A 23,602-nucleotide genomic window follows, 5' to 3' on the forward strand; every position below is an offset into this window, starting at 1 on the left:
CCCGCCCCGTCTGAGCCAGCCAACAGCAGCTGTTCCGTATTCATCATGCCCTGGAGTCTTAAAGAGCCCTGCCCAAGCCATGGAGACAGCCATTTCTCTCTCACTCAGTCTCCCTGCGTCTCTCAGCTGCATAGCGCTGTCTCAGCACGGTCTCTCTCTCTCTCTCACGGTCTCTCTCTCTCTCGCTCCATCTCTCTCTCTCTCTCACCCCCACTTCTCTCTCTCTCTGTGTCCCTCTCTTTCTGGCTCTCGTTCCCGGCCGTGCTCGGACTCTGCCAGACTGAAACATCTGGTTCTACTGGGAGGTGACATCCAGCTCAGGTGGTGGATTTTTAAGGGTTGCACCTGAAAGTTCTCCCCTCTTGTATTTTTTGATTGGGAGGGCTGGGGGAGGGGAGAGGTGAAAACATCAGTCAGTGGGTCCTCTCCTCTGACCACTGGAATGCTACACCTGGACTGATGGACGTTTCGGAACCTTGCATCCCAGACCCTCTCAACTATCATAACCAGTAGGTGCATCTCTGTTGGTTCTCCTCACAATGTAACTTCTTTGTTCTTCCCTGGTCAAAAACCTTCCTCTGTCTTCTCCTCCTCTTTATCTCTTCTCTCTTCTGTCTCTCTTTTTCCATTTCAAACTGTTTGGATTTGTCTCCTCTGTGCAGCACCAATGGACGTAACTTCTTGTTGTCGGGGCAGCAGTACTCAGCCCTCTTGTGCTCTCTCTTTGGCCAGATGGGTCACGTCCCGAGGCGCAAAATGGGACACAGGGTCAAGACAGGTGTGGCACAGGTTCCATGTTTTGGCGTGCCCGTGCACAAAAGCAGGGGACAGATTTCACCAAGCTGGAGGCATGTGTCATTTTTATCATTTTAAGAGAGGGAAAAGGGAGGCCTCCAGCTCCGCTCCAACCTCTCGGAAATGGCAGGCTGTGTCCCAAAGTCAGGGAGGACTTGTCCCGGCACCCGGGTGTCTTTGTGAGTGTTTGGGGTTAGGCCTGTGGTAAGGGAACAGAGGGAGACTAAACTTTATGGGTAACGACGGAGGCATAATGTGCTGTGATATCTGCACTGGAGATGGGAGGCATAAAAGTGCCTTTAGTTCTGTTGCTTCTGAGAGGACTGGCCCACTGGTGGGGTCAAGCACAGCCCACACTGCTAACCAGCAAAGCTCAGCATAAGTAAACATTTCATATTTCTCAGAATTGGTGCTTTTGAACAATATTTTGCAGTGAAAACATTTTCCTGTTTTTTAGTCTGGTATTTAATTTAAGAACATACAATTATATATGGGTTCCATTGACATTGCTCATTTTAAGTCACTTTTACTTACGCTGTAAGTGTATGAAGTAGGGTCACTTTTTAAAAGGCCAAATTGTAAAGAACAAATGGCATTAAAATTTTATTGTGGTGGTGTAGTGAAGGCTAATGAGGTTATCCATTTTTATATATTATTATTCTGATTTTATGTTCTTCAGAATTTAAGCAAACGGTACTTCTTTTATCCGACTGCCATTACTGAGTCGTAATTTCAAAATAGTTTTTCTTACATTAATCTTTGTATGTTTTAGTTGCTCAACGGTAGCATGTGGTACTGAATTACGTTGCTTTCTGTCCAATCAATTTGATTAGCTAAACTGAATTCTTGTTGCGGATCAATTACGCCGTGTATAACATATTGCGCCTTTGCTCGGTACAGCAGAGTTTGAGATTTTCTTATTCTTTCTTTGATGGCGGTGCATTGTAGTTTTGCAAAGTACATGGCACCTGACTCGGAAATAATCAACATAATAATAACAGGACACACGCTCGGACAGAAAACACAGAGTGACAAATAACCACGGCTCCGAAACCCTGACCGTAACCCTTAGTTGGCCAGAGGGAAGCGATTTCATTTAAATCATTAACTCCTCAGATGAAGCGACTTTAATCTGCTTTGTGTTTAACGCTGATCTGGATTATGGATTTCCATATAGTTCTGCAGTTCAGAGACGTCCGTGTACATCCTTTCTCAACCTCTTAACCCACGTCTCCGTCTGCACGCAACGCCTTTTACTTCTTTTCAAAGCCGGGACAAGCTCTGCACTCCAACAACTGCATACAACTAATATGATATATTAAGGAAGGTGATGCCACAAAACCTTTGAAACTAGCATTAGCGGAATAATAACTGTGTGCATGTATTTTTTCCCCCCACACAATTTGCTAGTAAAATTTATTTAATTTTTAATAACAGGTCAGTTGTAATTTGATTTCCATAATAAGTTCTTATTTATATCTACTATTATTTTACCTGAAAATTATATTAATTCTAAGTAATGTGTTTAATTAATTAGATTTAATTTTAACTGCTTAGACTTTTGTTTCATAGTCAAAGTAATAATGACTGCAAGTAGTAATAACGACTACAAACAATTACATGTTAGCTTGAATCTTGAAGCTGTTATATTCAATTACCTGACAGAAAGCTGTTGCGCCACTTTTGTGATAAACAGGGTTTTTAAGGCTAAATTTAAGGCTAAATGCTAGTGCAGTAAACATAACAGTAATTAACTACATTTCTGCATTTACACAGCTCTGTATATGAGTTGGTAATCTACAATGTCTTCAAATAATAATAATAATGATAATAATAATAATAATAATAATAATAATAATAATAATAAAAGGTATGTATTGTACAAATTTTGAAAGGAAAGTGAAATTCTGCAATTGTTAAAGTTTTACCTTCTCTAAAATGTATAAACCTGTGTAACAGCATTTTACAGGTATAAATGCTTAGATTGGTAGGACTTATGGTAACAACTTATGCATGGCATTTATGCTTTATAACATTTTAATGATTGTAATTTTTACTACATCTCTATGACATTGAATTACTTGTTAGTAATAAATCTGTGTGTCTGTTTAAATGGTATAAATATATTGACATTAATTATAATTATTTCAACACGCAAATTCATAGGGATCTCATGTTTATGGAAAATGTCAGTATTGGGAATTAGGCCAAATTTTCAAGTTTTACAGGAAGAGGAGCAATGTGTGATGGTTATAAACTTAGAGATTAAAATACTTAATTGAATTATGATGGGACGCCTATGAAATATTCATTTCAGACTGAAATTAATTTAATCAAATCTAACCTTTGTACAACAAAAGAACCCGTATGTGGATTATATTGAAAGTAATTCTGTTTGCAAATATTTAATGTGTACATAAAAATATCAAATGACACCCAGATTCTATCTGACCTAAGCAGAAGTTGTGTTGTAACTTTGAGTGATTCATTTAATTGTGTTTTTTATACTTTTTATTACTTAGCATGAAATCTAAGGATCGAAAGCAGTGCACTTGCTTGAATTTGTCTCTCAAGGACAGACTGTATTCCGCCATTTGGTCATGAGGATAAAGCTGATGCCCTAAACTGCCATTCCAACGAGGATTGTAGAAATAAGTTTTTCAAGTATCTGTGAATCCATTTGTTCCTGTTCAGTCAATCAGTCAATTTTCATTTTTTCTTTCCTTTTTTTTCTATTTTCCTGGAGTACACAATTCATCATCATATGTGAGTTTGTAATACAAATGGAAGTATGGAAAATCACTGGACATCACAGACAATGAAAATCTGAAGTAGGGATATGAATATTCTAACTAGCGCTGGTGGGCAGAAATAGAGATCGTGTTCGTGGGACTGGAGACACCTTGAGAAAAATGTAAGAAGAGAGCGGCTCATTAGTTTCCACTCCTGATATTAACGAAGGCCCGCTTTGACATGCAGGGTGTGCTGCACTCAGCTGCAGCCTTACATGTCCGTGTTCAGCTCAGATCTGACATGTAACAGGCTGGAGGGTGCACTCAAATCGACACAGGCTGTATTGGCCCAGCCAGGGCGTCTTAACCGCTGGCAAACGGCTGGGTGAGACTTCATTTTCCATGGAGTGTTTCGATTTTGGGCTTATTTTGACTGACCATTTTATTGGCGATGTGTCACCATCTGCTTGAGAGTCACTGGGGCAATGGCAGCTAAAGAATCTGTATTTGATGTGAGCTGCTGCGAAAAATGTTGGCCTCAGATGAACGGAAATTATTATATACAATACAGGAGAAAGATTACAGCTGCATAAACTTTGCACCATTTCACTTTGCTTGAGCCACCGTAATGGATGTTGCTTGTGTTGGGGGAGGGTAAAGTTATTGCATTGTGTATTTGTTAACCTTGCAGTAAAACATGTTTCTCTCTGATGGTGCTGCCAGTATCATCTCTGTCTGTGCATAGGCTCCTCGCTCTTTGCAAGAGGTCTGTCCTGCACTCTGAGCCTGGCCTTGTCGCGCGCCGTCGGATCGAGCTGAACAGCATTCTCCAGCTTATTTACTCTTCCCAGAGTAGTGAGTTTGAGCGGCAGTCTACCTCAGTTTCAAGCACGCACCCATCAAACCCAGAGCCATCAGCACCACCTCGAGGCTCTCTGAAATTTTCTAATGCTTCAGGAGAAACCAAGAAACTGAGCGCTGTTTCAAAAGTATAGCACAGACAGACAAATTGGATCAGCATGTGCTAATCTGGCAGGATAAGATGTCTGGCTAAGGGTGTGTGCAAACAAAGGGGTAAATACAAATGAGCTGATACTCTGCTGAATTTAGCTTGTAAGTGCATATAATTTTTCTCATTCCTCTTCTGAAGTCACAGTTTAAAAAAAAAAAGAGAGAATTTCATTAGCATATCTGTAGTGAGAAGCTCTGTGTGGAATGAGCAAGCGTTTTCATAATCGGATTTTGGCAGTCCGCCCTGGAGTTCTTGGGTGGAGGGTAGAGCCACCCCCAAGAACACACACACACAAACCCCAACACTGCACAGATGGGATCAGCTGACATCAGCGCAGTCCCAGAGTGGACCAGCGGGACAGGCTTTTTTAGGGCCACGGCTGTGGAACTTGGCGTGACTCGGGCACCTGACTGCTGTGATTACATCAATTCCACCACCCCCCCCCCCCCCCCCCCCCCCGCCCCCAAACCCCTTGCTGATTGTCACTGTTAAACCAGCCATGTGAACAGGGTGGGCGTTTCTGTCAATCTCGAGAGGGGGGTCGTCAGAATCTAGACCGAATCTAAACACATCTCCATTTCCTAAAAGGGACTCACTGAGATTTGTCAATCTTGTGGTCATATTTGTCCCCCACTTCTGGCAAACAATATGCTCACAGGAAATGTCATTATCTGTCATTAATGTTAGTTAAAGTGAATGCCATTAGCTGTAACAAGGTTTAAAAAACCACAAAGGACCACCTGGGGAGCTCAGCAGTATGGGACTGCAGTGTGAGGGACCTCCCCAGCTGTAGACTTTGCATTCACTCACATCACAAAACCAGGCAGGGTTCCTGGATGTCCAGCCGATGCATGGTTTGCATCCCCTGGGCAGTCAGGCATGGTGGACAGAGAGAGAGAGGGCTGTCAGATTGTTCCTCCATGCAAACAGACCTCAAACAGTTCACTCTCGAAAGCCACCTGGGTTTGCACTGAGGAGAAACTAAACTCAGGGCAAGAGTTTGGTTGAATACATCAACCTGTCATAAATCTGACCAGTAATCTGTCAACTGTTGCAAACTTTTTGTGTCAAACCAAAGACTATCCCTTGGGTATTCCCATTTTCAAACACTTATTGTTATGACGCATCAAATTAATTTCAAATTAAAGATGCACATTAGAGTGTCATTGTACGGCAGACAAATGGCCTGGTGTGCCCTTCAGACTCTGACCTTTGCAGCGGAGTTGAAATCTGGGTACAAAGCAGTTTGTCCTTTTTTACACACACAACATTTCTTGATAAATCAAGACTGCTGAGCTTGTGTTAGGGTATACTATGAGATGTTAACTTGCTTAGATTGTCATTGAACTTCATTTAGAGTTTAAACAAACTGCTTTTCGTTCTTTAATTACATTTAACATTGCCCTAGTTTTTTCAAGAGCTAAAAGGTGTTTTTATTCAATTTAATGTGCTATAAAGTCAGTCCACTGCGTGTGAAAGCAAGTGCATCATTGTTTTTTGCTGTGTGCCAAACCTTACTTCTGTGACAAATCAATATTCGCTGATAACATACATGTTACCTGTTTATGTAAATGTACTGTGAGGGAGTAGGTGTTGACCTTTGTGCATGAGAACACTTCAGCAGCTGTTTCCTTATATCTCAGATCATCTCTACACAATCACACATGAATTGTGAATTAAATGAATTATGAACATGTGTTGGATGTTGACATGGTGTTGGATTCATTATTTTTTATGTATTATGACAAGTAGTAAATAATCATTTCAACACTACATTGAAGCCTGTTTAAGCACTTACAAGCATTTATTTTATAAGCATTTGATGAAGAGATTGTTAACCACCAAGTAAGCATGTGACATGGTTTCCATTTTTGTTGTAGATATCACACTGGACAGGATATGGCCATACTTTATTTAACTTATTTAACTGTAAGTGGCAATATTAAAAGGTTAAATTCAACAACATACCACAACATACTTTTATTTTTATTTAAGTGAATTCACACATACTTATTCCATGTTTACAATCTCTTCATGTGCTAGCCAAAGTCTTAAAAGTAACATGTAATTAAAAAGTAACAATATATTTAACAATATATTAACAATGTATAATAAAACAGTGACCATGCCCTTAAAAACAATCTCACCAAGATGTTTAGGTAATAATTTATGGAACTGCAATTTGTGAAGGATGTGCAGTTGTAGATATTTTATATGAAGTATTGCAGAAGCAAAAAGACGAAGTCATAATGGTTAGCAGTAATGTACATACATCTTTTGCAAGTCAAGACATTAGACTGTAATTGAGGTCTTCCTCTGACATATTAGTAATATGAAAAATATCCATTAATAATGTGACAATTATATGATATAACACAATTTTAATATAATATATATTTATTTTGATCCAATAATTAAACAAATATATATATATATATATATATATATATATATATATATATATATATATATATATTCATATTTACACACAGCATTGTTAATGACAGCATTAGCATGTTTTTTTTTAATTTACTTTGGATTTTCAAATGAATAGATACACTATATGGACAAAAGTATTTGGACGCCTGATCATTACATTGTAATGACATTGTATTCAAATACATACACTTTAATATGGAGCTGGTCACCCCTTTTGCAGCTATAACAGCTTCCACTCTTCTTGGAAGGCTTTCCACAAGATTTTGGAGTGTTTCTGTGGGAATTTGTGCCCATTCATTCTGTAGAGCATTTATGAGGTCAGGCACTGATGTTGGACGAGAAGGCCTGGCTGGCAATCTCCGTTCCAGTTCATCGCAAAGGTGCTCGATGGGGTTGAGGTCAAGGCTGTGTGCGGGCCAGTCAAGTTCTTCCGCACCGAACTCATCAAACCATGTCTTTATAGTCCTTGCTTTGTGCACTGGGGCATAGTCATGTTGGAATAGGAAAGGGCCTTCCCCAAACTGTTGCCACAGAGTTAGAAGCATAGCATTGTCCAAAATGCGTTGGTATGCTTAAGCATTAAGATTGCCCTTCACTGGAGATACACCCTGAAAAACAGGTGTGGCCAAATACTTTTGTCCGTATAGTGTATTTCTTAATATCAGCATTAATTCATAATACCCGTTATTGAATTCTTTTGAATTAGCCACAAGCTTACAGATATTTCAGATGAAATAGCTTATAACATGTCATCCATGTCTTCTCAGCTGAAATCCTGACAGGTATATTTCCCTTTAGCCAAGAATGCCCCTGTTACAAACACCTTGAAATACTACTGCCCCCTAGAGTTTTCTGTTAATAGTGATATTTCCCTAGTTTTCTCTGCTGGGCATAACAGTAGGTTTCAAATAACCAGTTCAAAGTTGACTTTGCCTATGTTGCCTATGTGTTGTGGCTTTTCAGTGCTTGGCCCTCCTTCTCTGGCACAGAAAGGCCTTCTCAGCTTAGACTTTAGCTTCTCGGGGGGGTGAGAGTTGAGCCAATTGGGCTCTGTTAAACCAAAACTCCACACATGCCCAGAAAGGAATGCTCAAAGAACATACTGTTGCCTAATTTGGTTGTTATGCTAAACGCAGGCATGCTTAAATACGGCATTTTTGTTGGCTTAAGGGCTGCCTTGTTGAAGGCCCTGTGATTTGTTGACAGCTTGTGCATTGCTGAAAGTGATTTCAGAACATGTGAATGTTGAGGGAGAAAGCAGTAGAACTGTTTTATGCCAGTCTGATATATTTGATCAGTACATTTCTCTCTATAGATAATGTATGATTTACTTCTTACAGTACTTAGAAAACAGAACAGGTTGTAAATTCATGAATAAAGATTTGACTTATTGTATTTGTGAAATTATTATATATCATACAGATTTTATACATGAATGTCTCATTTTGACATTTGTGTTACCCAATACGTACAGTACAGTTAGTGGAAATCTTGTCAGCTTATTACAGACCACTGCATCTCTTCCAGAAGTAAGTAAATGTTAATTAATAAGTATTAACATATTTATTAAATGTTTCTTTATAGTATAACAATGCAAACAGGCCCTTGAAATAACGTATGGCCAGGCAGCCTTGCTGTTGAAATAAATCGAGAAGGAAAGATGTATGGCTTTTATGAAATCAAAGTATGTGTGTATGTGTGTATGTGTGTGTGTGTGTGTGTGTCTGCCTTTGTCCTTTGTCCTTTTGTCTCAGCTCTAACATAATGAAACAGGTGGTTTTGTGTTGTGTTTTAACTTGTGTAGATTAACAGAACTGCAGACTTGACTTGCTACTGATAGGAAGCAGGTGGTGGAAAGCTTTTTTCATGTGCCTCTGGCCTCGTGGTATCGTCCAGTATTTATTTAATTACGGGTGCTATGAGTGTTTATCAGTAAGCTCTATCGGTATGGAGCACACAGTCGTTTGAAGGTTATAGGCAGTAATTGAAATGCAGAATAGCATTAGGCTCTGGTTATTTGTTAAATCAATAATGAAAGTGTCTTTTGCATCACTACTGTTAAATTGTGACTCCTTCTTTTTTACCCACTAATCTGACAATGGTACGGTGAACATTGCTTTGGCTTGGAACAACATAACTGTGTGTGTGTATGGGGGGCAGTGGGCCTGAATGCATTAACACCAAAAAGAATGTGTGATGGTTTACAACAGAAAAAAAAACAGGTGAATTCACTGTCTCAGTACTCTCTGTGGGACAGCCTGGTGCAAACTCCCATACCAACTGACCCCCACTTTCCTACCTACATATGCACACTTCCATTCCATAGGCCCACCAGCATTATTTTTCTTTATTTGTAGTTATTTATATGTTACATTATTTTGTATTTTACACCGTATTTTACGATATCATATTATAATACCAGAAATTCCTATATTAGAGTTATCCACCTTGCAGCACAAAGAAATTTACATTTACTTTTATTCATTTGGCAGACAGTCATTCAGAGCGACTTACGAAAGTGGAATTTAATAAGATCAAATGATAATTTTACCTTTATTGACTATTATTATTATTATTATTATTATTAGTAGTAGTAGTAGTAGTAGTATTGTGTAGCATTGCATTTGAAGTCCATCAAATATCACATGGCTATTTTCACAGAAAAATAATCCTTTCGTACAGTGTGCGAAATACCCAGTGGAAATCGAGGGTCCCCCCTACCCATACCAGCCAACATTTAGCTTTCAAAATACGGGAGGTTTTTTCGGCGGCGGAAGGGGGGGAGGGGGGGGGGGTAGTAAACAAGTAAATAAATAACTGTATGTAATGTGTGGATTGTGGGTGTAGATTGTGTTTCACGATCTGACAAGTTGGGTAACGTCAAACAAACATACAAAACTTATGAACCCCATGATGGTGGGATACTCTATGATTTAGCAATTTGAAAAAATATGTGCTTAGTGCCTAACGGAAATAAATGTCATTGTTTTATCCACTGAAGTCTCGTCACTGAATCATTGGATGGAGAATGTGCTTTATTTTATGTAAACCTGCGCACGTCTTTTGATCACAACTTTTGAATCATTGAGATGAAAAGCAAATACATTATTTTGTGTTTATTTTTCGTACAAAGAGGCCCTATGTTGGAGACAATGCTTAAATTTGCTGTGATTATAAAAAACCGGATTACTTGACAACGCTTTGTCGCACAGAGAAACAACTATCAGTCCAAGTATCATCGGAAAGGGTGAGTTCTGCTATTTATTTTGGTATGCGTTACGTTGTGAAGCGATAGGAAGTTTTTATGACGTATTCAACCGAGAAGCTGGAGTGTGAAGAAATTAGTAAAGATATTACTTTGCAGGAGTTCGATCTGTCTTCGTAACGTGATTACTTCGGTATGTACAAATATGTGACTAGCATCATTACAAATGTCCGGCTCCGCTCTTTCTTGTGATGTGTTCCATATCTTATGCAATGAAGAGTTCATGAGTAATTCAAACAAGAGTAATGGGTGTGGAGATGGACGCAGAGCTGTATGCAGATTGTAACTATGATTAAATTTGATGCAAATTCAAAATTATTTTTTCTCGCCAACACTTCGTATAGTCGTATAGACAAGCAACTAGCATCGTTGGCGATGAACACTTCGTGAGCAATTCAACCGAGAAGAAGGGATGTCAATTTAGACGCAAGCTGCATCTGTCGGGCTTTAAGGGTTAAAAGACATTTTTAGTGACAATTGCAAGTGACATAATTTTTTAAAGATTTTTCCAGAGACCCCCCAAAATTTTGCTGTTGAGGCTTTCAGGGGGTCAATCAAGGGGTCTCGGACCCTCCAAAACCCCTGTATTTCACACCCTGCTTCATGTATTAAGCAAAGATTTGCCTTTGACCTCCACAGACATTTAGCTGTATTTCAGTACACATGCCTTAGAAGACCAGCCTGGTCTCCTCTCTCTCCATCCTGTTTTTTTCTTTTTTCTTTTTTTTTTTCTCCTGCCCCTGAGATTGCTGCCAAGCACAAAGCCCCCTGTTTTACTTCACTGTGGAGAGGTTATCTATTGACCTCTGACATATACAGCATTGTCCGTTATACTTCCCTCTTTTTCCCTGCTTTGCGTAGATTCAGACAGTGTTAGATGACACGTTCCCTTTGAATTAGAATTGTGTTATGATCTTGTATATATTTCACAGCTTGTCGTGGGACACAGTTTGCCTCCCTGTTGGGAAAGTCATATCAGGAATAGAGAGAGGTGGAAGGGGTAGTGAGAATATACTGCCCTCTTTGTCAACACTTAGGGTGACGGCTGGAGGAGAACATGATCCATGTTTTAATGTTGCTTAGAGAGGAGGATAAAGTAAGGATAAATAACACTACCACTTGCTGCTGTCTGGCCACGTTCAGCATTTGAAAAGTAAAATGTGGAAACCGAAATAGTTGGAATAATATCTCACTTTCATTGTTTTCTTAAGTTTGATTACACTGTATATGGGTTGGCGGGACATACCCCACACCAGTACAGTAACAAGCCCTTCTTGGCTTCTTGGCTATGTGTACAGTGCTCATACATACGAGAAGCCTCTTTAAGTTCCTTTTACTCCATTGTAAATTTTAAACTGCAATGTTAGGTTTAATCAGCTCTTAGTGGACATGTGACTGTTATTGAAATGGTAGAATCATTCACCCTGTACACACTCTCTGAAAGTCACTGTGTTTAAACTTCAGGGGGTGGGTGGATGCAGTGCCCATTCATACATTGTAGTAAGATTGTCATGGAATTAAATTCTTTCAACAAAAAAAGATGGGAGCACTGTATTTGAGTGCCAGGTGGGTTGGGCTGCCTATCAGTGGAAGACGAACAAACTCATTTCTGTCAGAGCTCCTTGCCTCTGTCTCTTTCTGCTTCAACTTTGTGTCTGTCCAAGCTGGTGACTGACATTTTGTGTGATTCAGTAAGGTTTACAATCGGTATTGTTACATTTTTCCCGTTTAAAAAAATGGCACTCAAAGGTTCAGTTCCTGTGTGACGACCTACCATCTGCTTTCTCTCTCTCTCCAGCCACTTCATTTTCATAGCAGTCGTTTACAACAGGCAACAACTTTTAAGCCACTTTGACTGCCCATGCCAGCAGTTTTTCAACATTCGCCTCGAATGACGAGCTTTTCTAATGCATTTCATGGCTTTTGGGGGCACTTTATAGCCAAGGCAGCATTACGCGGAGAAAAAAAAAACGCAACACTGTCAGGATGAACCCAAATACGCCAGGGGAGATTTGAACCGTTTAAACATTGTGCAGACAGCAATTTGTTCAGCTACCTCTCCACAGAAGAGCAACCAGTCCCTGCTCACCCTCCACCACCCCCTTCGTCTTATTGGATGTGCCGACACTTCTGTATGTGACATTTAAGATATTCTCGCGCCAGTTGTCATACTTTCCGTCGGGCATCCTGGCAGGACGACAGTGGAAAGCGAGGCCCCGGGGGCCCTGGGCAACGCCGCGTCAGCACCCGTTTGTCATGGGATCGCCAGAGCCCACGCAGTTGTTGGCCAAGCGGGACTGCTCCAAGACTGTGGCTGTAGAGCAGAGAGAGTGAGAAGCCCTGTGACCTTTGCGTCCACTGGGGGGTTGTATCATTTCATTCAGGTATCCATCCATTCATTTGTTTGTTCAATCACTTATTAATTTTGCTTGATGTGCTTACCAGGAGCAACTCGCAACACTTTCACAGTAAGATCCACTAAATATACATCAAAGCAGAATAAACTACAATGACAGGGGTATAGAACAGCTACAATTACAATACGTATTCATCAACCTGAAAGATAATGGTAAAGTAACAGAACCTCACAATACAAAGCCTGAGAAATATCCTTAAGAGTAATGTACCTACATCACTCTAAAGCACAGTTTTCTCCATGGAAAAAATATTGCACCAGGTGGGAGCAACCCTGTACTGTACTAACCCCTGGGAATCCCCCTGAGTGTGTTCCAAGGGAACCCGAATTGTAAAACAGCCAATCCCAAGGGCCACGTTCATATGGAGACATCCAATTCCAAATTAGATCTAAGGCTATTTCCGTCTTTGAGAATATGAGACATGTAGGTTGCCCGATTGGTTTGCTAAAATGGATGGAGATGGACGCATCTAAAATTCTTTCTATTAGAGTGTAACAAAAAAAAAACTCCCGTGTGTCATTGTGTGCTAAGTGAGGAGTGAACTACTTTTTCCCCATACGATACTCAACAGGGAACGCTAACGCTTAGTACATTGGGATGCAGTAACTCTTTGACTGCCACAATCAGAGTAGAGATAAGAATAATCCATGCTGGGGTAATAAATGAACAGCCAGGACCTCCCAAGGGTTTCCAACTTTCCTCGTAATTTTAGAAAGGAGGCTGTCGTACTCTGTCTCTCTATCTCAACGGAATGTTCAGCTCATGTTTCAACTGCAGAAGAATGGATGTATTATAAAAGGTCATTTTTTCCCCCACTTTAATAAACAGGAAGCAGAACGAGGATCGATGGATGTGATCCGCATTTCAGCCACTGTTATCTCGCTCTGTGCTGAGTAGCGCGGATCATGTTGTAGGGGCGCATGAACTCATCGCTTTATAAAGACACGGTGACGTGGTCGAAGAGCCGCTGAATCTGATCCTCCTCTGGATTCCGAAGGGGCTTTATCACCCCGGGCTCCTGTGTGGTCAGGTCCCTATGTGTGGTTAACCATATCCTGGCAAACCAGAGTCTGGCCACGTTACCTGCCAAGCTGCATTCTTGCTCCTTCTCTCCTCCTTGACCCTCAGTAGCTCTCCCTGTACTTTTATTATCTTTATTTTCCTCTCTCTTGACTGCTGTTAGATATTGACCAATTTTAAACCCCTTTGAGTTCTGTAGGCATGGTGCAAAACTCTGTTATACCTGAATGTTTAGGTAGATCCATAAATACAGTTGGATGTACCAAGGCAAGGCTATGTTGATCCCGCTTAAAACATCATGAGACAGAGATTGAGCTATCGAGCTATCTGTTCTTCTCTTTATGCTTCTGAATCTTTCTTTTTTGCTTGAGCAATCTAACGTATTCCTTAACTACGATCTCACATTATACCAAACAGATCCTCTGGTGTGCCCTCCATGAAAATGTCACCAAGTGTATTGATTCCACATCCACCTGGTTCTTCGAAGGGTAGCTCCCCAGTGGGAGAGAGTCATGCAGGGAGTTCTGATGGGTTTTGATACAGGGAGCGTGGTACAGAGGTCACATGACCAGCCTCTCTCAGCCATACCAGGGAGGCCTGAACAGCATCAGGGAGGGCAATGTATTCAGATAGGGCCCAGCAGAATCCGATTAAGACTAAACTATGTGTTATGGCCTGTGTGCACATAATACAACATGAGTTTCACTGAGGAGCCAAAATAAAAAAGAAGTGCTTTTATCAGACAGATGGGTCTGGTGTATTCAAGCAGAGGAATCAGATGGGCACTTACTAAGGTAGGGAAGGAGGATGCATTATGGATTTTATAATAGAGGCCGTGGTTTCATTAGATTGACAGAGCTTCCCACACACACACACACACACACACACCACAAACTCCCAAGGAGTTGCTATGTTAGCTTTCGTCGAAAATGAAATTGTTTTCCAAAATTTGACAGGATTGCATATCTTAGACGTGGTTTTTAAACAAAAGGCTGATATAGTGTTCCATATGAATGAAGTGTACTTATTCCTCTAAATGAGCTGTCTAAATGAAGTCCAGTCACAGGAGGAATCTGACCATCTTGTTCTGGTCCTGTGTATATAGCTCTAGTGAAAGAGTTTAGAACTTCTAAAAAGGTAGGATTTTCCCTCCCTGCAATCCTTCCTAAGCAAACACATTTATTTCATCACAGAGATCAAAAATACAGTTTGTCTCTGCATCAGAGAGAGGACTTATTTCTTCTAATGTCATGATCATGATCACTTGAACAAAAACTTACAATAAAAAAGTTTAACTGGACATTCTCTGTAATGCACACCACACTGAGGACTTCAAGAGTTCTTTCTGTCAATAGATCCAAACATCTATTTATAAAGGTGTTCAAAATGTAAAGATCTTTTTGTTGTTTGAAACTCGCTGTGAATAAGGACTTCTACCAGAAAATGAATGTTTTGATGTAATGTGTGTCATGTGACAGTTGTGATGTTAACCATACCTTGGTGTATCCGAGTGAAACACTAATGCCAGTCCCCTCCCACAGGCTGCTAGGTAGAATGGCTGCCAACGACCGCCACCTGCCCCCAAGCTACGGGTCCTACATCAAGGCTGAGCCGTCCAGCCCGTCCTCAGCCGACACAGCCAGTCACCCCAGCCCCGGCGGCAACTCCGACACCAGCGCCGGGTACGGCAGCGCCGCCAATGGCCACTCCAACGGGCTGGACTCCCCGCCGGTGTTTGTGACCGGCGGGCCGGCAGGGGGCGGGGCCTGCCTGAAGCGCTATGGCGACTGCGCTGGCGTGTTCGGGGAGGAGTCACATGCTGAGCGCGGGTACATGCTGACCTCCATCCCCAAGAGGCTGTGCCTGGTGTGCGGGGACGTGGCATCAGGCTACCACTACGGCGTGGCCTCCTGTGAAGCCTGCAAGGCCTTCTTCAAGAGGACAATACAAGGTGCCTCCATCCCTCCCCTTCCCCACCACCCTTCCTACTCACTGCTCGTTCTGCCACCTACTGCCTTTGCTATTTCTTTTTTTAGCAGGACACGCTAGTTTTGACAGCATCTACACCTAAAGGGCATGGTCACAAGTATTTCCACACAGGTTGCACTTTTGAGTTTAGAAGTGGAGGTGTAATGATGTGTTATACAAAGCGTGAAGTTGTAATGTTGTTTAGTGGCTGCTGCAGATCATTACAAAGAAAGAGCGAAGTAACAGTCAAACTGAAATTGAACACTACAATGAAAGGGCTGGATCCACTTTCATGATGAGAATTTGGAGTTTAAAAAATTCTGAAGGATTTTCTCAAACTAGCTCTTATGGTGGTTACTGAGTATTGGTAGTCTATGAGTAGTGTGAAAAGAGAGGACGAGGGAAATTACTAATAAAGTCCCCATGACACCAAGATAATGATACTAATGGCTGGGTAAAGGTATGTCAATGATAGTAAAAATATGATAACCATAATTAGGTTTGGTCACACTATAATGGTGACAATAACAGTAAAAAGGACAGTGATTTCTAGAATTGTTTAAACAGCATTGAATATATGAAATAAAATAAAGAAATTCCAAAGATAAAATGCTCCTAACCAATTTGTGCTGTTTTAAGGAATGATGTAGAGACAGAGATGGGGTGCTTGAGCACCTATGGGCAGGTGTGTTGTGACTCTGTTGTGACCGACACAGTAGGATTGCGTTGTTATGGTTTACAGTTATCCTCGTATTTTTTAGCCAGGCTTCGAACCAGGCTCGGCGCCTGGAGAAAATACAGAGGGGTGCACTTGCAATCCACAGAGGGGGCACAAAACTTCATACCTTAAAAAAAAACATAATAAATACTATGCAGACATTGGCATATATGGAGATAACTGGGGATGCACTGTGGTCCATCTGGGGGTGGACTGCACCCCTCAGCACCCCCATAGCACTGACCCTGCTTCACACCCCACTGCTATTCCTGAGTCATTCTGGATGAGCCATGTCAGAGGCAAAGCAGGTGACCCGTGTGATGACGTCATCACTTTGGGTCAGGCTATTTATCATCAAACTCCCCTCAGAAAGCCCACCTGCAAATCTTTCTGTTTAGTCCCTCCAAACAGTGGGAGCAACAGCTTCATCTGGCAAGCATAGTTAAACAGTAATATACTCAGGCTGTTGTCACATAACTGAAACAGTATGTGAGGCTCAGAAGTTGAATGAAATGGCAGAACATGAAGAAAGAGCAGTTTGAATGGAGTGAGGAGCAAAGCAGTTGGGCAGGAGGGCATAAAAGGAACAGAGTGCCTCTTTTTTGCCTTCTCTCTCTGCTTCCAAATCTTCTTTCTTTATCTTCCTCTTCATCTTCCTGGAAGGCCTGCCAGTAATGGAGCTAACCAGCCTCCATTCATCTGAGCTGTGGAAGCGTCGTCAATAACAACCGGCACTGGGGGAGGTGTACCTGAGGACAGGAGTTCTCGCTTGGAGGACGGGAGGCCGGGCCGTCCCAGGGGGAATGGAGGGGGGCAATTAGAAGGATGGGAACGTGGTTCTTTCAGGGGACGGGCGGGAACAGGCAGAGGACTTCTTTAGATTGGAGAGGGACCCGGCTGGACCTTCCAAGGAGAATGCTTAATGGAATATTAATCAGAACTGTATACCAGACTGGGGAAGAAAGAGCACGATGAAAAATTTTTTTAGGAGGGGTGAGTTGAAGGGTAAAGGCAAAGCAATCATAAATTGGAAGCAGATTGCTGACTGAGATCCGGCCTAAACGGGGTACTTTTAATTTGCCCTTTAAGCCCAATCAGTTAGAAATGAGCTGAACCTGGGCTCGTGAAGAAGGCCTTAATTTTGAGTCAGGCGCCTCCTGACATTCCCACTGGATTTCACTCCTGTTTCAATGACAGCTGGTTTTATCTGCAGTATTTCATTTCATTTTAACTGCTGCTGTGGTGTGGAGACCCTATTTACTCTCACAGGGAGTTACTCATGTCTGTGGCATCCCAGGTTAAGGGAGATGTGACATCACAGTCAGTGTGTTTCAATGAATGTCCCCCCCCCCTTCTCAGAGCAGTCTGGTAAATCACAGGAAATGCAGTGTAAGAGGAGTAAAGCCAGTCTAATTTGTATGCTAAACAGTAGAAATACTGTATGTTGATATTTCAGCAGTAACTCATCCTTTAGAAGTTTCTCTCATGAACATCATGTGTAGAGTAAATAGTGGTTTGATTATGATAATCAATGTCCTTTTAATGTTGCATTGCATTCCGCATAGTATATGATGAGGCCAAACTTTTTAAAAGATTTTCCACAAGTCAAAGGAAAGTTCATGTGTAAGTGTGTTTGTGTATGTGTGTCTGCAGACATGAGTATGCTTGTGTCTGTGTGCATATGTGTGTCTGTATGTGTATAGGTCTTCAGACCTCCTGGTTTACTCAACATCCTTGATGGCACAAAATGCTAACATTAACTGTCATTCAATATTTCTTCATTTCTTTGCCTTCCTCAACTTACCTTGCTTGGATGTCAGTTCCCTGGTATGGGGATCAAACCTATATCCTGCTGGATGCAAGTCCCGTTTCTTCACCCCTATGCCATCCTGCAGGTACAGGTTGTAGCTTCAGGTACAGCTTGGAGACAGAAACAGGAGGCCTGGATGCATGTATCTCATCAGTCCTGTGCCTATAGAGAGTAATCCACCCATACATTCCCCAGAAAGCTTGTTGACTGACTGCACCCTCTGCACAAAAGGGATCAAAGCGATTGGCCATGCAGAAACTGGAGAAGACATGTTCCCTGTGCCGAATGTGAGGGGAGATGGGAGGGGGCTTTTCATGCTCATGTCAGATGTATGATTTTCGGCTCATCGTGCTCCCACGGGATCGACACTCCCCCCACCATGTCCACCCCTTGGCCCCTGCTATCTCGTGGCAATGAGCCAAAGACTATGGTGCAGCCCCCCTACCCCCCCCCCCCCCCCCCCCCCCTACAGTCAGTAGTACCACAGCCACTGGCACCTTAAACATGACCACCAACACGGTGCCAGGATTGCTGCCACAACTAACACCGGGCACAGGGACCACAGCGTATCCCGGCACAATTAAGCCCCATTTTCACACTGATTATTGTAGGATAAAATATCACTTCAAAGGCCTGAGCTGGATAGCACTGTACAGAAATCAAATACACTGGTTTCTTATTCAGGTGAAAAACTATAAACCAATAAAGTTTTATTGACCTCAGTGCCATTATTGGCTCACATTGACAGCAGCATGATCAGGGGTTGGTTTTTCTTTCTGAGCAGAAGATTGTCTTGGGAGGAATCATTTTTCATTGTTTGTTGAGGTGCTTAGAAAGGTCAGAATATACTTGACTAATAATGTTTGCCATGAAAAGAATTAGGGAATATTTGGCACAAACAAAGCTGTATAGTGCTCTTGAGTGAAAAGGCTAATATAAAAGGGCATTTACAAGAATTAGCTCATCGAATTAGTTCATTAGGGTTGGAATTGAGCCGGCCCAAAGCATATCATGGTTGATTGTCATAGCATTCATTAGGGACAAAGTGCAGTTGAAATACAAAGCCTGTGTGATGGGAATGCCATCGACTCCCTATAATTTCATATCCATCGACTCTATTTTATTGCATAGTGTAGATTTTAATCCCATTGGTTTTACCTACTACTACTTTTATGTGCACACACATTCATACACACACACACACACACACACACACACACGCACACACACACACGCATGCACACACAGACACACACACAGTGAAGATGCAGCCTGTTTTGTTGGTTGCATAAATGTGTATTTTGTGTTCACGGCCCTGTATTTTCATTTACAAACCTTTCAATATGTAAGATATTTTTCATTGTGTTCACCTTTATTAGCAGTTAGAAAGTATAAGAATGTGTGTGCTTGGTGTGACAGGCATGGGGTAACAGAACTAAGGAGATTTGTGTACTCCTTGGTTTTAAACATTTTATTCCTTTACATATACCCGTACCATCTATGCATATTTACTGGTATTAATCTGTTTTATTAATTTAAAATAACTTATGTATCTTTTTGGACATCTCCATTCTTCTGTTTTCCAAAAGCCTTTTATGTGAGAAGCATCAGCCAGCTTCTCTCTCTCTCACACACACACACACACACACACACACACAGCTCATATGCATATTAGACCAGATATGCCACTATTCATCTTAAAGGAAATATGCTTCAAATCTATTTAAGTCATGAATTGAAATCATGAATTTTAGGATGTCACTGCAAAGGGTTTCTGCAAAGTTCATTTTGTTTTTCATATATCATTTGCTATGTATGGTGGGTGATTATAATATCAATATCACAATTGTTTACACCTCTTCACACTTTTGTTTTGCCACCCACTAGTCAGCACCACCGTGTGTTCATTTTAAACGAGGCATTTAATTGAACCCATACAATTTTTTGCCTCTGCTCTGAATTTATTCAAATGATCAGCTTGCTTAATTGTAGCTCTTTTTTAAAAAGCATTACATTGTCCCAAAGGTTTCTTTTCAGGACAGCTATAGTTATCCGATTTTCTGTCAGAACAGACTGATTTGCTCAACTGCCATTAAAAAGCTTGATATGAAACATTTCACTTTTCACATGCAAACTAATTTTCCAAATTCATAGTTTACAATCTCCTCAGTGGGACTGGTTGATAGTCATTTCCACACTAAATTGGCGAGTTATTTTTGAGATAATAGTGGAAGTAGGTTATTTGCTCATGGATGAGGCTGGACATTGGGTGGAAGTCCGGATTTACTCTTGTGCTCATAGTCATGCCTCTCTCTCCCCAGGCAACATCGAGTACAGCTGTCCGGCCACTAGTGAGTGCGAGATCACCAAACGGAGACGCAAGTCCTGCCAGGCCTGCCGCTTCACCAAGTGTCTGAAAGTGGGGATGCTGAAGGAAGGTAAGGGTTCGTGTGCTCCGTCTGTCTGTACGTCCACCTGTAAATGCCAGTGCTCCCCAAACCTCGCTCAGGGGCCTTTTATATGGGGGGATCGCATTTCACATATCGTGCTGGAAAGAGGGCCGAATGCCCCTGGACCCACATCAAGGGCTCGCCGTTCTATGATGTCATCTGAGATATGTGACGGGGGGGGACGGCAGGCTCCGACCAGCACTGCCTGAGGAGCAATGGCTGTTACCGCAGGTGGGGGGTTGGGAGGATGAACGCTTAAAAGTGTGCAGGGCCGGCCAGGCTGGGTTTTAAAACATGCTTAATCACTCAGTTGTCCACTCTGGTTAATGGAGACATATTCTGAGCGGCCTCTGGAGGGCACGGCACTTCCGGCATATTGATCTCTTAAATGTTTTCACAACGTGCGTCTCCACTTCCTGCACGGAGCCTGTCAAAGTCACGCCGCTGGGAATTCAGTCCTCAATCCTGGCAGACCTGGCGACCATTTCCTACTTTTTGGACCACAGAAACCAACTGGATTGTGATCAGCTAAGCGTGATTACTCCAACCTAGTGCCCATTTATATACAGATTCCTTAAAAATGTCCTAGTTTGCTTCATAGGTATATAGTCAGTACCATATATCTATGTGGTTTATAATGTGAGCATCCTGGAGGTAGATAAAGAGGATGACTGTCCATGTGGTTATCCAGTAGGGTGCAGCTGAATGCTTTTGGGAGATTCCACTGTAACTCATCTCCAATGACATGCATGAGAACAGCTATCTGAAAATGAGCCTGCCATTGTCCAGTAGCCATCCTATTTATAGAGTACCGATCACACCCTTCCTATGCCCAACGTGATGTCTCTATGCTGCCCGAAAGCTTTCTCTGCAGCCATGACTTTTGGCCAAAGCAAACAAAACAAAGCCTCGGAAATGAACCTCACACTATTAGCATTTTCTCAGAAGCAGAATGACAGAGTTTATTTGAGGAGGGTAGGTTGCCACTAACAGATTGTGAAGGCACGTTAAGTAGGTGACTGCAAATAGCCAGTAAGTACATCACAATGGTGCAGCCGTGCATTGTGGGTAATTTGAGCATTATATTGTGAGGATGGGCAACCAATCCTCATGTATATTTTCAGCTGCAGACCAGAGGCTGCATCTCATTGGGAGGAACAAGTGACCAGAAAATAGGCTGAGGTGGTCAAGAATGAATCACAACTGTCTGTTCATAAAGATGGTGAAATGTGAAATTGGGCTGTGCAATAGCAAGAAGGTACTTTTTAGATAACTTATATTGGTATATTTACCAAACATTAATTCCCTCCACTTATTCAAAATGTCTGTCATATAATGTGGCAACATGTCCAATGTTCAAAACGCTCCTGCTTAAGGATTATATGAAGGCTTTTTAGCATTGTATAACGCCTTTATAAGTATTGCATAAGCATCCATAAAAGCTCAAGGGTGTGCTATTTTGCTATTTATGTTACAGTTGTAACATTTCCATGATAAGACATTACCATGATATGGTGATACAGCTTAATATGTTCACATATCACACACTGTGACAGTCCATGTCAGACAGCATACATACTGTTCATGCAGTGATTATGCAAAGTTTATAAGGGCATAATTCAGAACTCATGAAGAATCCATCATATAAAATGCTACCAACAATATACACCAGTTGAGCAAATTCAAAAGGATTTCATATTTAAAAAGCCACAGTGAAGGCATTAATGACACCATTTTGTAGCTTGTATTTTGTGAGTTTAACAGAACCAATTTATTTCATTTGTATTCCAGCCTTGAGATGCTCAGCAGACTGCCTTTGTCATTTGTTTTACCACAACGGCCTACGAGTGCATTTCAGATGCAATTTTTGACGCTTAGGATATAAAGCTCTCTGCTGCAGAACCCTGGCCCTGTGCATATCTCCCTGACACAATGTGGCACGCAATCCTTCGCCCCCCGATGAGGTGCTGAGAGAATTTATGGGTGTAGATATCAATGCTTCTAAATGTATTTAATATTTCCACCAGGAGCTTATGTAAGCTCTTTAAGCGGGGCATTGATTTATGCACCGTCAGCTGCCAGGGTCGCTGCACAGTTTGGTGCCACATACAGACCTCCCCCCAACCACATCAACCCCCACCCTCCACCCCCCTCCCCCCCAATCTCCCCTACACGTAGCTCAGAGAAGAGGTGACATCAGCGGGAGACTTTGGCAGGGCACTCCAGGAAAAAAATCAACCCCACCCATCCCAAATGTGGCTTCACCCCTTTCTTTATGGGAGTTGCGGCAGAAGCCGCAACTATGGGTTACGGCTTTGGCCCCACCCAGCCCCCTCACCTCTCGCCCTTCACCCCTCACCAGCTCCAACTGACAAATGCAATCAACTTAAGTCAGTGACCTTTGTGGCACGAAGGAAGGGCACAGAGACAGGCGTGTCTTTGCAAGGGTGGAAGGCTGTGTGTAAGCGGGAGAGTGAGGGGAAAATCAATGAGGGTGCTGAAGGACATTGTGAATGACTCCTCCTTTGCGAATCGGGCTGCCTGAGAGGCCCTCCCATGCCCGAGTGGCCTCACGTGTCTGGCTTAAGGTTCAAAGTGTACCCGTCGGAGTTCTTGCTTCTGCCCCTTTCCTGGAGTACGTTTAGGTGGAAAGGTCACGCTCTCAGCGGAAAAACCGCAACTAATTATAACTTTACAGGCAAAGGAGGTACAGTCGCTGCCGCCAGCGTTCTGCGGTCGCCAGAGCGATGGTGTCCCCAACATGTTTCTGTCTGCACACAGACCTGTCCATCAGCCAGGTGTCCTGTGAGACATGTAAGTGTCCTAAAATAGTCATAACAATACAATCCAGATGCTATTTCTAAAAAAATAAAGCATAAAACGCTAATATTTACACAAATATACACGCAAAATGCACCCTATCTGCAATTGTTATGTTTGAAGACAAGCAACACAGTTTGGAGGATTATTGAGACA

General features: G+C 42.0%; 1 protein-coding gene across 2 annotated transcripts in view; it reads left to right on the forward strand.

Annotated features, from left to right (window-relative positions):
* Positions 1-295: 295 nt before the first annotated feature.
* LOC118791986 (steroid hormone receptor ERR2-like) overlaps positions 296-23,602 on the forward strand; it is a 41,246-nt gene continuing 17,939 nt past the window's right edge. Inside the window, exons 1-3 of one of the 2 annotated variants that reach the window (XM_036549607.1) lie at positions 296-509; positions 15,222-15,631; positions 20,498-20,614. In XM_036549607.1, the coding sequence (XP_036405500.1) occupies positions 460-509; positions 15,222-15,631; positions 20,498-20,614 (577 nt within the window). In that variant the 5' untranslated portion in view covers positions 296-459. Of the gene's footprint in view, positions 510-13,666; positions 13,683-15,221; positions 15,632-20,497; positions 20,615-23,602 lie in introns of those variants that run through there. The other variant, XM_036549608.1, reaches the window with a different exon arrangement.

This window comes from Megalops cyprinoides, chromosome 17 (genome assembly GCF_013368585.1).
Source record: "Megalops cyprinoides isolate fMegCyp1 chromosome 17, fMegCyp1.pri, whole genome shotgun sequence".
Lineage (NCBI taxonomy): Eukaryota > Metazoa > Chordata > Actinopteri > Elopiformes > Megalopidae > Megalops > Megalops cyprinoides.